A 13195-nucleotide genomic window follows, 5' to 3' on the forward strand; every position below is an offset into this window, starting at 1 on the left:
ACTCCTATCGTTACATTTCGTTTTGTGCATCCTTCTCGTACCCTATCTTAAACATATCCTTGAGCACATCGTACCATAATTATTATCATACAAACCACATATTATAACATAACATAACATATAGGAAGCATATCGATCCACAGACAATTCACACATATCAATATATATGACACGTACAGAACCATAGGGCACGTGTCAACATTAAATATAACCATGCCGATAGTAAGGTCACTTACTTGGACGTATATATCCTTACTGAAAGTTCGATTCCGTCCTTTGAAATTCAAGCCAACCTATGTGAGCCCATAACATCAGTTTCAAGTTTGAACTCTATAAAATTATTTCTCTAATTTACCTTGTTAAAATTCTAATATATTTACTGTTAGACCGAATTTAACTGAGTTTCATGCCCTCTGATATCTCCTGTTATATTTTTAAATTCTGTTTAACAAATCTTCCCTCCTCCCTCATGTTAATTATTTTCATTCTTATTCTGTAAATAGATTCTCAGTTTTGTTAACATCTATAAATAAGATATTACTCTAATTCTATATTTATTTTAATTTGGCTACTATCTTACAGATTTATGGATCTGCGAGCTAAAATTATATTCATTCTAACCTTATTTCCTATAACTTCGGATGCTAAAAAAAATCTAATTAATTGAACATGGGATCTGATTATTACCATAGGAAAGAAGATTGATCCTAAATTAATTTCTTACAAGCATAACTATAAAGGAAAAGAGTTGTGAGATAGAATTTTCTAAATCTGCAATCTGTTCAAATACTTCTTCTCAAATCTAACGATTTTTTTTTTTTTTTTGTCAGGTTCTGTTTTTTTTTTTTGCAGTGTAGATGGGCAGAGGAGAGATAATTGTGGGAAGGACGAGAGGTTAGTGGAGAGAGATGGGAAAAGGTTTATTTTTTTATTTTTTATTTTTTTATTTTTTTTATTAATTAATTAATTAAATTTATTTTTTTATTATTATAATTTTAACTATTTTTATAATTAATTTTATTCTTTATTTCTTTATCTATGTTTGGGCTATTACATTTTCTTCATCCTCTTCAGATTCAGATAAGCCTTAAGTGGAATTATAATCTATTAACCAAATAGGTGGATGTCATTATTCCCTCCCTTATTGTCAAATATGGTGCAATAGCTACGGGAAAATTTTTTTTAGCAACTGATGTAGTCATTTCTTCTGTGATTTCCCCTTCTTTGTTTTTAGCAATTGGTTCATTTGTTTCAGCAACCAGTTCAATGGTTTTCCCGTGATTTCTCCTTCTTCGGCTGTGTTCTTATCAATTTCAATATTTTCCCAGTCCAATTTTGTTTCACCTTAAAAAAATTTCAATCCCATTCATGATCTTCTTTGAAAGCTACATTACGACTTACTATAATTTTATTTGTAGTTGGATCAATCATTCTACCGCTTTTGGATTCGCTGCGGACTCCAAATAAAACATGTTACACTTTATTTTCAAGTTTGCTTCTCTTGGCATCTGGAATATGAACATGTCCACACATCCAAAAATTCTGAAATAATCTACTAATGGTTTCACTCCGCTCCAAGGCTCTTCTAGTATCATGTCTTCTACTACAAGAGTAAGCGATCGATTCAAAATGTAAATCGTCCACCTAACTGCTTCATGCAAGAAATTTTTAGGCACTTTCTTCTTTGTCAACATAGAACTTACCAAGTTTATAATAGTGCAATTTTTGCGTTCGACCACTCCATTTTGTTGTGGGGTGTAGGTTGTGATCAATTGTCTCTTCACTCCATGTTGTTTACAAAAATCATTGAATTTTGCAGAGTTGAATTCTCCTCCTCTATTTGTCCTTAAACATTTTATAGGCATTCCACTTTCTTTTTCCACCATTGTTTTGGAACATTTGAAATAATAAAATGTTTACTCCATGTCTTCCTTGAAAATTCATCTATAAAGCACAACAAGTACTTTTTATGGTCACTTGAAGTTGGTGAAATTGGACCACATAAATCTGCATGAACAAGACCAAATTTTTCCATTGCTCTCCATTTACCCATTTTTAGAAATGGAGTCCAATGTTGCTTGCCTTTCATACATGCCTCACAAGTGGTGTTTGGAGCTACAATTTACGGCAAGCCTTTCACCATGTTTTTGTGTTTCAAGGTGCACAAGCCTTTGTAGCCGAGATGACCATAACGATGGTGACAAAGTTTGACTGATCTGTATTTGAAACTTGGAGGCATCTTCCTTCATTTCTTGTGGTTGGTTCAGTACGCAAAATAAACAGCCCATTTGATCTCATAATTGACTCTGCTATTTTTCCTTTTTATGGATGATAAATGCTATATACACTGTCTTTGAACAGCAATACTACTCCTTTTTCATGTAGTTGTCCAATGCTCAAGATTTAATTTTGAGTTCAGGTACCCAATATACATTACTAATAATGTAACAAACTTCATGCAAAGTTAATTTTACTACACCCTTTCCCGTAACTTTCATACTAGTATTATTTCCAAGCTTTACATTTTGGGAAAAGGCCTTGTTAAGCTTGAAAACATACCTTCACTTGCACACATATGGTGTGAGCAACCAGAATTTAAGAACCAAGCATCACTCCTTTTTGTTTCATGTCTTATCAAATTCTTCTAATAGTATTTGCATTTGCATGGCCCCTTACAGTGGATCAGGAAGAGAGACTGTGGCACATGAAAAGGGTAGACTCATATTTAAATTCTAGTCTTACGTTAGAACAGGATATTTTGCCTTTCATCGTTTTAAATTATTTTGTATTTATTTTTATTTTTTCTAAATTTAAGTATTTCGTATTTAAACACGTAAGACCGCGACTGTGTTTTCCAGAGAAGATGGCGTTTTAAATGTTTTCGAGATTTATATTATAGATGATGTTTTCTTTTAAAAGTTATAATTTAGGGTCGTTACAATTGGTATCAGAGCTCTAGGTTTTAGATTTTGTGGACTACTTTAAGATGTATAGAATAGCCTACGATGTAGGCTTGACACATTCCATGGTCCAACATCAACGCTTTGTCACCATCATGTATGCCTTGCATAAGACAAGAAAAGAGAAATGTTTTTTAAGGCGCCCCTGTAAGGGGGACGGAGTCATTGCAAATCTAAGACGGTGGCACAAGCCTTGTGCTACTATATTTTTCATATAAAGGTTTCATATAAAGGCAGGACAGAGGCATCACAACTCTGAGACCCCTTGCGCTACAACATTTTTCATATAAAAGTAGGATGGAGGCATCGCAACTCTGAACCCCTTGTGCTACTACATTTTTCATATAAAGGCATGATGAAGGCATCAGAACTCTAAGACCATGACACAAGTCTTGTGCTACTACATTTTTCATACAAAGGCAGGGTTCTCCTGTAAGGCTAATGAAGGCTTCGCAACTTTAGGATAAGTAAAAATTTAGTGTCGTTACATTGAGTTATTCCAATCATTTTTTACACATTATCTTTACTTTAATAGAAAATTTAATGGGTGTTTGAATAGTTGATAGTTTCTTTTGTGGAGAGACGATAAATACCTACAAATTATTATGTAAAAGGCAGATTTGATGAATGAAATTTAGCTCTTAAATTGAGACTTTCACCCTTGAAAATTTCAGCATTATTTTATCATTTTTAAGTTTCATGGAATTATTTTGGTAGATTGCATCTGAGTCATTCAATCAAGTTTTGATCAAGTTCGATTGTGGAGTGACTCAATTTAGAACAAGGTTCCAAATATTTTTGATCTTAAGAGGAAATCTAATTCTAGCCATCTCTCGGTTGATCCGAATTTTGTATGAAAAGGTGTTATTTCTTTGATTAAAGGGTTCTTGCTTTAACAAAAGCTTGGATCGTTGGGTTGAAGATTAGGGTTGTCTTATCCCCTTTCTTGGATTTCTTCTAAATCTATAAGCTATAGTCCACAATTTTCATACAAACTTGTTTGTACACGTTCTAAAGAAGATTACCAGCAAGTATGGTAAAAGAACCGAGTACAAAAATGCACCTAACCTATGTACCCAATTCAATTCGCCATTGAAGGCGCTCGAGGAAGCTTGAATTTATAATCATGGCTACACGCGAATCGTCACTTCTCATCCATCCAATTGGATTTTTGAACCTCCAAGGAAAATTTTCATAGAAGAGCTCAAAGACCAATATGTCCCAGAGAGTGCCCAATTTAAGAAATTCATTTTCGTGTAAGAATTGGGGCAAGTTTCAATTTTCTTCCTATAACCCTTCTCATCCAAAATTGATGATTCCATAAAGTTTAGGGACTAAGAAAGACAATGTTCATGAAGGAGTCATGGTCTAACAATGTAAGGATCTAGTTGTTCAAGAAATCTTATTTTCGTGTTATGGGTTGAGTTGCAGACTGTGGAAAGAAATCAAATATTAAGTCCACAAACATAGATTTGTGCCCTTAAAATGATTTTTTAAGCTCGAGGGAAGTATAAGGACGAACTTTTCTAAAGAAATCAGGGCCTAAAATTACCTCAATTGTTTCAATAAATTAGAAAATCCAGTGGGTTTACTCCATACGCCGAACCCTATTTTTATCCAAATTCGACAAGCTATAACTTGAGCTACATTACACTTGATGGTAAGAAGTTAGTCCCAAGATCTCCGTTAAAATTATATTTTTAAGTTTCATGAAATTGAGGGTAGAAATTCTCAAAACAGAGCTAAGATGATTTATTTTCAAACAGCAACACAACGGTTTACACGTATCTTCTTTCTTTTAAAGGAAGAAAAGAATTGTGTGAGCGATTCAACTGAGGCGGCCACGCAAGCCTATAATCCAGTACTCCATTAGTTTTTTTCTAAATTTTAACATTCCTACTGACTCATTCTTTGAAAAGAAAATTTATGGTTCTAGAAAATTTATAGTTTTTTTCTAAAGAGTTTGTCAAAGAAAATTTGGAGTCATTCAAGTATTGAAGGCTCAAAAACGGAGGTCCCGAACACCAATGATGAGGTATAAAGTCATCTAGAACTTTTCTTAAGAAATACTTATAGGAACCGTCTGATTTCTAGTATGAAGCTTAAGTTAAGCATGGATTAAGGGAATATGAAAGAAAAATACTAAGAACCATAAGTTAAGGTCCTGAACGAGCGTTTTTCTTCATAAACAAGTAACATAAAATATAATTCACTAAATGAACACGGTTGTCCATGAAATTTTAAGGCTGAAGATAATATGACATGTTGAGGACATATTTTATATTTGGTAGTCATTGGATTAAGATAATTGGCTAAACCAATAAATTATTCAAATGACCAAAATGCCCCCATGACGGTTGCCATCAGTTCAAGACCTAAATGACCCCTAAATAACATGAAATTTTGTAATCGACCTTGTTTCACCATGATCAAGGATTATGTAAAGTTTCAAAATAGTTAGAACACGTTTAGAGGTTAAATCAAGACTTCTAGGTAAAATGACTAAAATGCCTTTAGGTTACCTTTAGATATTTCAAAGTCCGCATGCCCTTAAATAACTCAAGACTTTAATAAAGGTTTATGCATGAGGACATAAAGATCTATACATTAGAGTTTAAGTTCCTTCGATCAAATTTAGAACTAAAACTAAATTAGGGATGAAGTTAAGACTTAAAAGAAATAATCCTTGTGACTCTAATCAAGATCCTTTATTATGATGAGTTCTTAATTTATGAGATTTCTGTAGGCCATAAAAAAGTATTTTATGACTTAAGCCTCAATAATTAAGAACCTAAGAATACATAAAATTAATGGAATGTTCTAAGGACAAGAACCAAGAAAAAGACGAACACAAGGCATATAGGAATTAAGAAAAGAAGAATGGTTGGTACCACTAAAAAATAAAGGACCAAGGTCCTCATGTCTTATGGTATAATATGTTTGGTGTATCATTTGAAACGTAACAAATTTTTTTATGTAGGTTTGCAGACTGCAGTGCTTGGAAGGTAAAAAGTATTGGATGTAGATTTCAGACTTAATCGCTTACAATGTATAAAACTTTGGGTGTAGGTATTTAGACTATGGCGCTCAGAACATATGAAACCTTCAGCATAGGTATTCAGACTACACCGCTTAGAACGTATGAAGCCTTTGGTATAGGTCTACATACTACATCACTTGAAACGTAAAAAGTTATGGATGCAAGTTTCAGACTACATCGCTTCGATTGTAAGAAGCCTTAGGTGTAGGTTTTAGGTTGTATCGCAGGGAATGCATAAAGCCATGGAGGCAGGTTCTGAATATGTCGCTTGGAACACAAGAAGCCTTAGACATAGAATGAACCGTGTGTCTCTTGAAACGAATGAAGCCTTAGACACAGATTGTCGCGTTTATTACTCATACCGTAAATATTAGAGGAAATGTCTTATGCAATAGAAGAAGAACTAAGGAAAGAACTTAGAACAAGGCCAAGCTCAAGACAAGAATAAAAATTAGAATACGGAACAAGGCCCCAGTTTTTAGGACTTAGAACCGTGAACCTTAGAACTAAAGGTTTTAGATCAGAACGTAGGTTAAGACCTCATATCTCAGAGCCAAGGTTCTTAGGGTAGATCATGAAAAGAACTTAGAAAGCTATGATAGAACTTAAAGGTCTAAGTTTTAAAGACAAAAACAAGAATCAAGAATTGAATCCAAGTATCTTATAGAAGAGACACAACTCATCAAATCCAATGACCATATTCAAAATGGAAATCAGTTGCCCACTAATCATAGAGAAATTCACGGCAATCTAGAAGTTTTATTGTCGGTTTAAGCTCCTTCTATAAAACCTGAAGTAGGGGTTTTCGTTTGGAAAAAGAATCAAGCTAATTCAAGTCTTCAACTATGAGTTGTTACCGCCTCTAAGTATTTGTGTTGCTTACTATCAGATTTATTTCAAATTTGGTAGCCATAGTCAACCATTTTCGTTCAAACTTGCTTCTACACCTTCTAAACGAGATTACCCACAACTTTGGTGAAATAAAGTGTTGAAGGTGCCTCAAACACTTCTCGATTTGGTCGGCTATTAAAGAAAGAAGGTTGAAGCTCGAACATTAAATCTGAGCCTACACGGAAATTTGTCAAGAGAAACATATCCTATTCGATTTTTGCACCTCCAAGAAATATTTCCATAGAAGACCACGAAAGTTAACAAGACTCTGAGTGTGTCCAATTGAAAAAAATTATTTTCGTATAAAATTCTGGGGTAAGGATCGAAATCTTACTTACAATCCATTTTCTTCAAAATTGAGTCATTCTTTAGATTTAAAAGATTAAGTTGAGCGCTTTTGATGAAGAAATCAAGAATTAATACGTCCTAGAGCACGTTGCCTAAATAAACAAAATTATGTTTTCTTGAATAAGTTGCAACCGAAATATAATGATGAAATGCAACAGAAATATAATGAAGAAATTTTGAATTTTGTGAAGGAAATCAGGCCCTCAAAAGCTATTTATAGGTTTGCAAAGGTTAGATTTCAGACATTGCTTTCATGTTTGTATCTAGAAATATGGAAAAGGTCCCCACCGAGAATTTAACTTGGGTTATTGGATTCGAACTTTAAAAATTAATATATTTATTTCTTACCGATCTTATGAGTGTAAGTACATGTAAATAAAATATATATGATCAAGATTTAGATATGATATCTATCCATCGTTACCTCATATTTTGTATTACTATAATTTCATGTATGTACCTCGATTAGGAAAGGAGAATTAATGTTAGAAAAAAGTGTGGGGGCATTACAAACGGTGGGGCATTATAAGAATTAAACTTGAGACCTCTCACGTCCAAAGTAAGAATCATATCACTACACCAAAGGTTCAATTGTGACAAATTGAATGTATTATTATTTCATTCGTTTATTTAATTTGGACATTAAAAAAATCCATGTGCAAATATTATTATCATAGCTTTTAGTTTCAAACACAGTTTGATTATTCTAAAATTATTTATACCAATAGGTGTAATAACAATTATAGAATGTTAAGATTTGGATAGACAATTTCAATGGATTAAAATCTATATTTTTTAGTACCCAAGTGGTTACTCCTCTACCTATACTTCAATACTTATAGTCTTATATGTTACGAATTCTTTGTTTTTTTTATTTTTTTTTTTAGGTTGGGTAGAAATATATGGGTAAAGTGGATGATTAGATGTTATATACTAGATTTGTGAAAACTATTAGTACTAATTTATGTTATCCAATCGCAAAAAATTATGTTTTTTTATTAAAATAAATCTCATTCGGTCAGTAAGGATAAGATCAGATATTTATTCATATAGTTCCTATTTATTAAATGCGTTACTCATCAATAAAAATGGGTAGAATAGTTTCTTGGAAAAAAAATAATTAAAGCAAGATGTCGGCAACTTGGAGATGGGAAGGTACATATCGTGTGCGAAGTTTGCCAGCGATAACAAGTTCTTGAAGGAAATAATAATCTAGTTCAATATGTTTAGCCCGCTTGTGAGAAACGGGATTAGAGCTAAAAAGAAATAGCACTTTGTTGTCACATAAGAGTAAGGGCTGCTATGAAATAGGGATCTTGAGGTCAGGCAAAAGATGCGTAACCCAAAGAAGTTCAGCAGCAGTCGTGGCAAGAGCACGATACTCAAATTCACAGCTGGAGTGTGAGACAGTAGGTTGCTTTTTGGGACTCCAAGAAACGTGATTGTTACCAAGATAAATAGAATAGTCGAATGTAGAATGACGAGTATCAAGAAAACCAGCCGAATAAGTGACTAGTGTACTAGGAATAGTGGATGGACGAAAGATAAGACCAAAGTGGAGTGTTCCTTTGACATAGCGAAGAATACGTTTGACAGCAAGAAAATGATCTGCAGTAGGGGCATGCAAGAATTGGCTGACAGAATTGACATCATAAGTAATATCTGGACGTGTAATAGTCAAGTACTAGAGGGCGCCAACAAGAGATCTATAGAGAGTAGGATAAGAGAAAGGAGAACCATCAGTAGTCAGGTATTGAGAAACAACCATGGGATTGTAGACTAGTTTGCTATCGAGCAACTGACACGAGTAAGAATATCTCGAGCATATTTTAACTGACTAATAAAGAGACCATCAGGAGTGGGTGAAACTTCAAGACAAAGAAAGTAATTGACAGAACCTAAATCTTTGGCAGCAAACTCAGAATGAAGCTTGCGAGTAAAGCTATCAATAAGAGATGAGTTGTTTCCGGTTACAATAATGTCATCAACATAATGAAGCAAATAGATAAGGTTAGATTGCTGATGAAAGACAAAAAGGACGTGTCAGCGCGACGGCAAGAAAAACCAAGTGTGAGAAGAAATGAGCTAATACGCTGATGCTTTAAACCATAGAGGGCTTTCTTTAATGGACATACATGAGTGGGAAATCGAGGATCAATATACCCAGGAGGTTGTTCCATATGAACATGTTCAATAAGAGTTCATTGAGAAAAGCATTCTTGACATCAAGTTGTCAAAGAGATCATTTATTTGTGATTGCAATAGAAAGCACAACACCGGAAAGTGGTAGCTTTGACAACCGGACTAAAAGCGTCAGTGTAGTCAAGACTAGGAACCTGAGTAGAACCTTTGGCAACAAGACGAGCCTTGAAACGCTCAACGGATCCATCAAGCAAATATTTAATACGAAACATTCATTTAGAGCCCACGATGTTGGTGTTGGTAGGGCGAGGAATCAAAGTCCAAGTATTATTTTGTTGTAAAGCTCGAATTTCATCATCCATGGCAGCGACCCAAGCAGGATTCTTAGCCGCAGATTTGAATCCTTTTGGCTTAGTGAATGCAAGAAGAGCAAAAAGAAATCCAGATGAGCCCAAAATACTAAGATTTGCTAGATGACAAGTCTTGAATATACCAGCTTTAGCTCGTGTGATCATAGGATGAGATCCCAAAGAAGAGGAATCAACAATAGGTTCAATAGAGGTCGGATTAGAAGTCGAGGGTGGGAAAGTGGAACCTGCACTTGAAGTATCAACCTGCACAAACTCATCCGCAAGGTCAGAACAAATATCACACGGGGATGAACTGGATCGAGGAATGTGCGATGATGAAGTGGTAGGGGGGATGAATCAATATGATAAAGATGTGATTTCAAAAAAATTGAAATATGAAGAGAGGAAAGAGGTTGGGCATGGTAGCTAGGGATAGCAGAAAAGTGAGTTTCATCAAATTGAGCATGGCGGGTGATATATAGCTTAGTGGCGGCGGGATCAAGATTGCAAAACCGTTTATGTGCAGGATTTAACCCAAAAAAATACAAGGAATGAAGCGAGGAGAAAGCTTATTAGGCATATAATCACGCAAGTAAGGATAAACACGACAATCAAAGGGATGAATTTTTATAATGCGGAGAGTAGCCACAGAGGAGTTCAAAGGGTGACCTACCTCCAAGAAGTGGAGTAGGCAACCGATTGGTAATATAAGCTGTAATGCTGAAGACGTCAACCCAAAAACGAGGAGAAAGATGGGAGTGAAAGAGAAGAGTCAAGCCAGTCTCAGTCACATGACGGTGTTTTCTCTCAGCACGACCATTTTGAGTAGGTGTATATGGACAAGAGAGTTGATGGTGGATGCCAGAAGTACGTAAATAAGTTTTTTAACAAGTGCTAGTAAATTCGGTACCTCCATCGCTACGAAATACCTTGATACAAGAAGAATATTGATTTTTCAAAAAAATTTGAAATTAAAGAAAAATATCAAAGAAATCAGATTTAAATTTTAAAGGGTAACTTCAAGTGAATAGAGAATAATCATCAATAAAAATAATTTTGTAAAGAAAATTCAAATTTGATTTGACGGGGGAAGGATCCCAAAGATCACAACGAATAAGATCTAACACATGAGATGACCTATGTTCATTGCGGAAATAAGACAATCGATGACTTTTCGCAAGCTGACAAGTACTACATAGTGATGGAGAAGGCAATAAAGAAGTAAGAGAACCTTTTCTATTTAAAAAATAAATAACATGATATGAATCCAACAACTGATCACGTGCATGTACCCGAAGGACCGATTACAAGAAGCAAGGTTAAGAAGATTCAAGAGGCCTATACATTGCATCTTCAAAAGCTAGCTAGTGTACCGGTTGAAACAAGGACTTTTGAGCCCAAAAATCTTTATAGCATTAGCATATCAAATCAAGAAGATAATGGAGTGGCTGATATTGGAAAGTAATTAGAAGACTTGCCTTTGGTAGTTGAATTACCAATTAAGGAAATTATTAATGCCTTATTTGCTTCATTTTATATTTAATAGCATTTATTAATAGTTTGTATGAATTGCCTTATATTCTTCAATTTGTATTTAATAGCATTTATTAGCATTTATTAGTGGTTGGTGGCTGAACTTTATTTTGTTAGGGTTATCTTCTGGGCCTATTTAAAGGCATGTAATATTCATGTTTGGGGGATTTTGGTTGAATACAGAAAAAACCTTTGTGTTTTCTTGATACCCTTTTGGTGTTATTCTTTTTCAAATCTTGCTTTAGGTTTGATGTTTAAACCGATTCATTGAATTAGTTTTGATCAAGCTAATTCTGGAGTGAATTGTCTTGGTATCTAAGAGTGACCATCATAGATTCCAAGTTCGATCTAAGAGTCATTCATCTTCTAACCAGCTCTTGGTTGGAATCAATCCGTTAAGTTAGCTTTCTCTGTGAGCGTTTTGCAAGGATTCTAGAAGGACCTCTAGCTTTGCAAATTCCAGCATTGTAGGCGCTTATCATTTGGTATCAGAGCATTTGGTCGACGTTCTTTGGCCGCTCTAGAGGTGAAATATTTTTATTGTTATTTTTTTTGTATCAATTTTTTCTCTCTCTCAGATTCTCGAAAAAAAGAAAAAAAAAAGTCAGCCTTTACATTCTTAACCTAGTACCAAAAGCCCACCTTTGAGTGTTAAACACGGTGTCCCTGAGTGAAATTTTTGTGAGAAGTGTGGAGAGGCCCCTTGATAACAAAATGTCACATAATGGAGAAGGAGTACCACCAGTACCAGATCTTAATACAACCATTCTTCAAGCAATTCAAGGTATGATGCAAATGATGATGGAAGATAGACAAGAAAGAAGGGCGCAACAACAAAGACAAGAACGAACATTAGAAGAAGATGAAGATATAGTAGTACAAGAAAGACAAGTTGTCGAAGGAAGATGGAGAGGAAGAAATAACCATGCAACTATTATGCAACCTAGAAGGATGGAAAGAGTACATGAAGATAGAGATGGAGGAGTTAAACTCAAAATCCCACCATTTTGTGGAACGGCAGATTCTGAGGCATACTTGCAATGGGAAAGAAAGATAGAGCATGTGTTTGATTGCAACACCTATAGTGAAAATAAGAAGATGAGACTTGCTATTGCCGAATTTACCAATCATGCTGGTGATTGGTACCAACATCTCAAATCCGAGAGAAGAAGAAAAGAGGAGGATCCAATAGAGACATGGGAAGAACTTAAAGAAGCCATGAGAAAAAGGTATGTTCCAAAACATTATGAAAGAAATTTGAAAACTAAATTGCAAGGTTTGAGGCAAGGAACAAAAAGTGTGGCGGAATATTATCAAGAGATGGAAACTATGATGGAAAGAGCAAATGTTAGAGAAGAAGAAGAAGATACCATGTCTAGATTCCTTGGAGGTTTGAATCGAGAAATTGCTCATCTTGTTGACAGAAATCCACCACCATATCTGGAAGACATGTATCATTATGCTCTCAAAATTGAAGACCAATTGAAGGAAGAAAAAGAGCATTCAAAAAGGTACACATCACGAACTAACACCTTTTCAAATTCTAAAACTTGGAACAAGGATAGTTTTGTGAATAGAAATGAATCAATGTCACCAAAAGAAAAGTTTGTGGCTGCTAAAAGAGTGGAGGCTGAGAGTTCCATTGGTAAAAAGAATGAAGCTTCAAAGACGGTAAAGGAGAAGTCTAGTTCTATTCAATGTTCGAAGTGCAAAGGGTTTGGACACATGAGCAAAGAGTGTGCTAATAAAAAAGTTATGGTGATAAGGAATGGTATACTTGATTCAGATGATGAATGTGAGGATCATGACTCACAGCTTGTGGAAGAAATCGCAGCATATGATGATGAGTATGTTGAAGAAGGTAATTCCATATCTTTGATCACAAGAAGGGTACTCAATGTTCAAATCAAGGAAGAGAAATTTGAAGATCA

The 13195-nt window shown here is 34.7% G+C and overlaps 1 protein-coding gene across 1 annotated transcript in view; it reads right to left on the reverse strand.

Moving 5' to 3' along the window:
* LOC111798617 (exopolygalacturonase-like) overlaps nt 1-10647 on the reverse strand; it is a 25403-nt gene extending 14756 nt beyond the window's left edge. The window contains exons 1-2 of the mRNA XM_023681907.1: nt 10642-10647; nt 9875-9995 (exon numbers count right to left, since the gene is read on the reverse strand). Of these exons, the coding sequence (XP_023537675.1) occupies nt 9875-9995; nt 10642-10647 (127 nt within the window). The remainder of the gene's footprint in view (nt 1-9874; nt 9996-10641) is intronic.
* Between the last annotated feature and the right edge of the window lie 2548 nt (nt 10648-13195).

Source organism: Cucurbita pepo, chromosome LG01 (genome assembly GCF_002806865.2).
Source record: "Cucurbita pepo subsp. pepo cultivar mu-cu-16 chromosome LG01, ASM280686v2, whole genome shotgun sequence".
NCBI classification, from domain to species: Eukaryota; Viridiplantae; Streptophyta; class Magnoliopsida; order Cucurbitales; family Cucurbitaceae; genus Cucurbita; species Cucurbita pepo.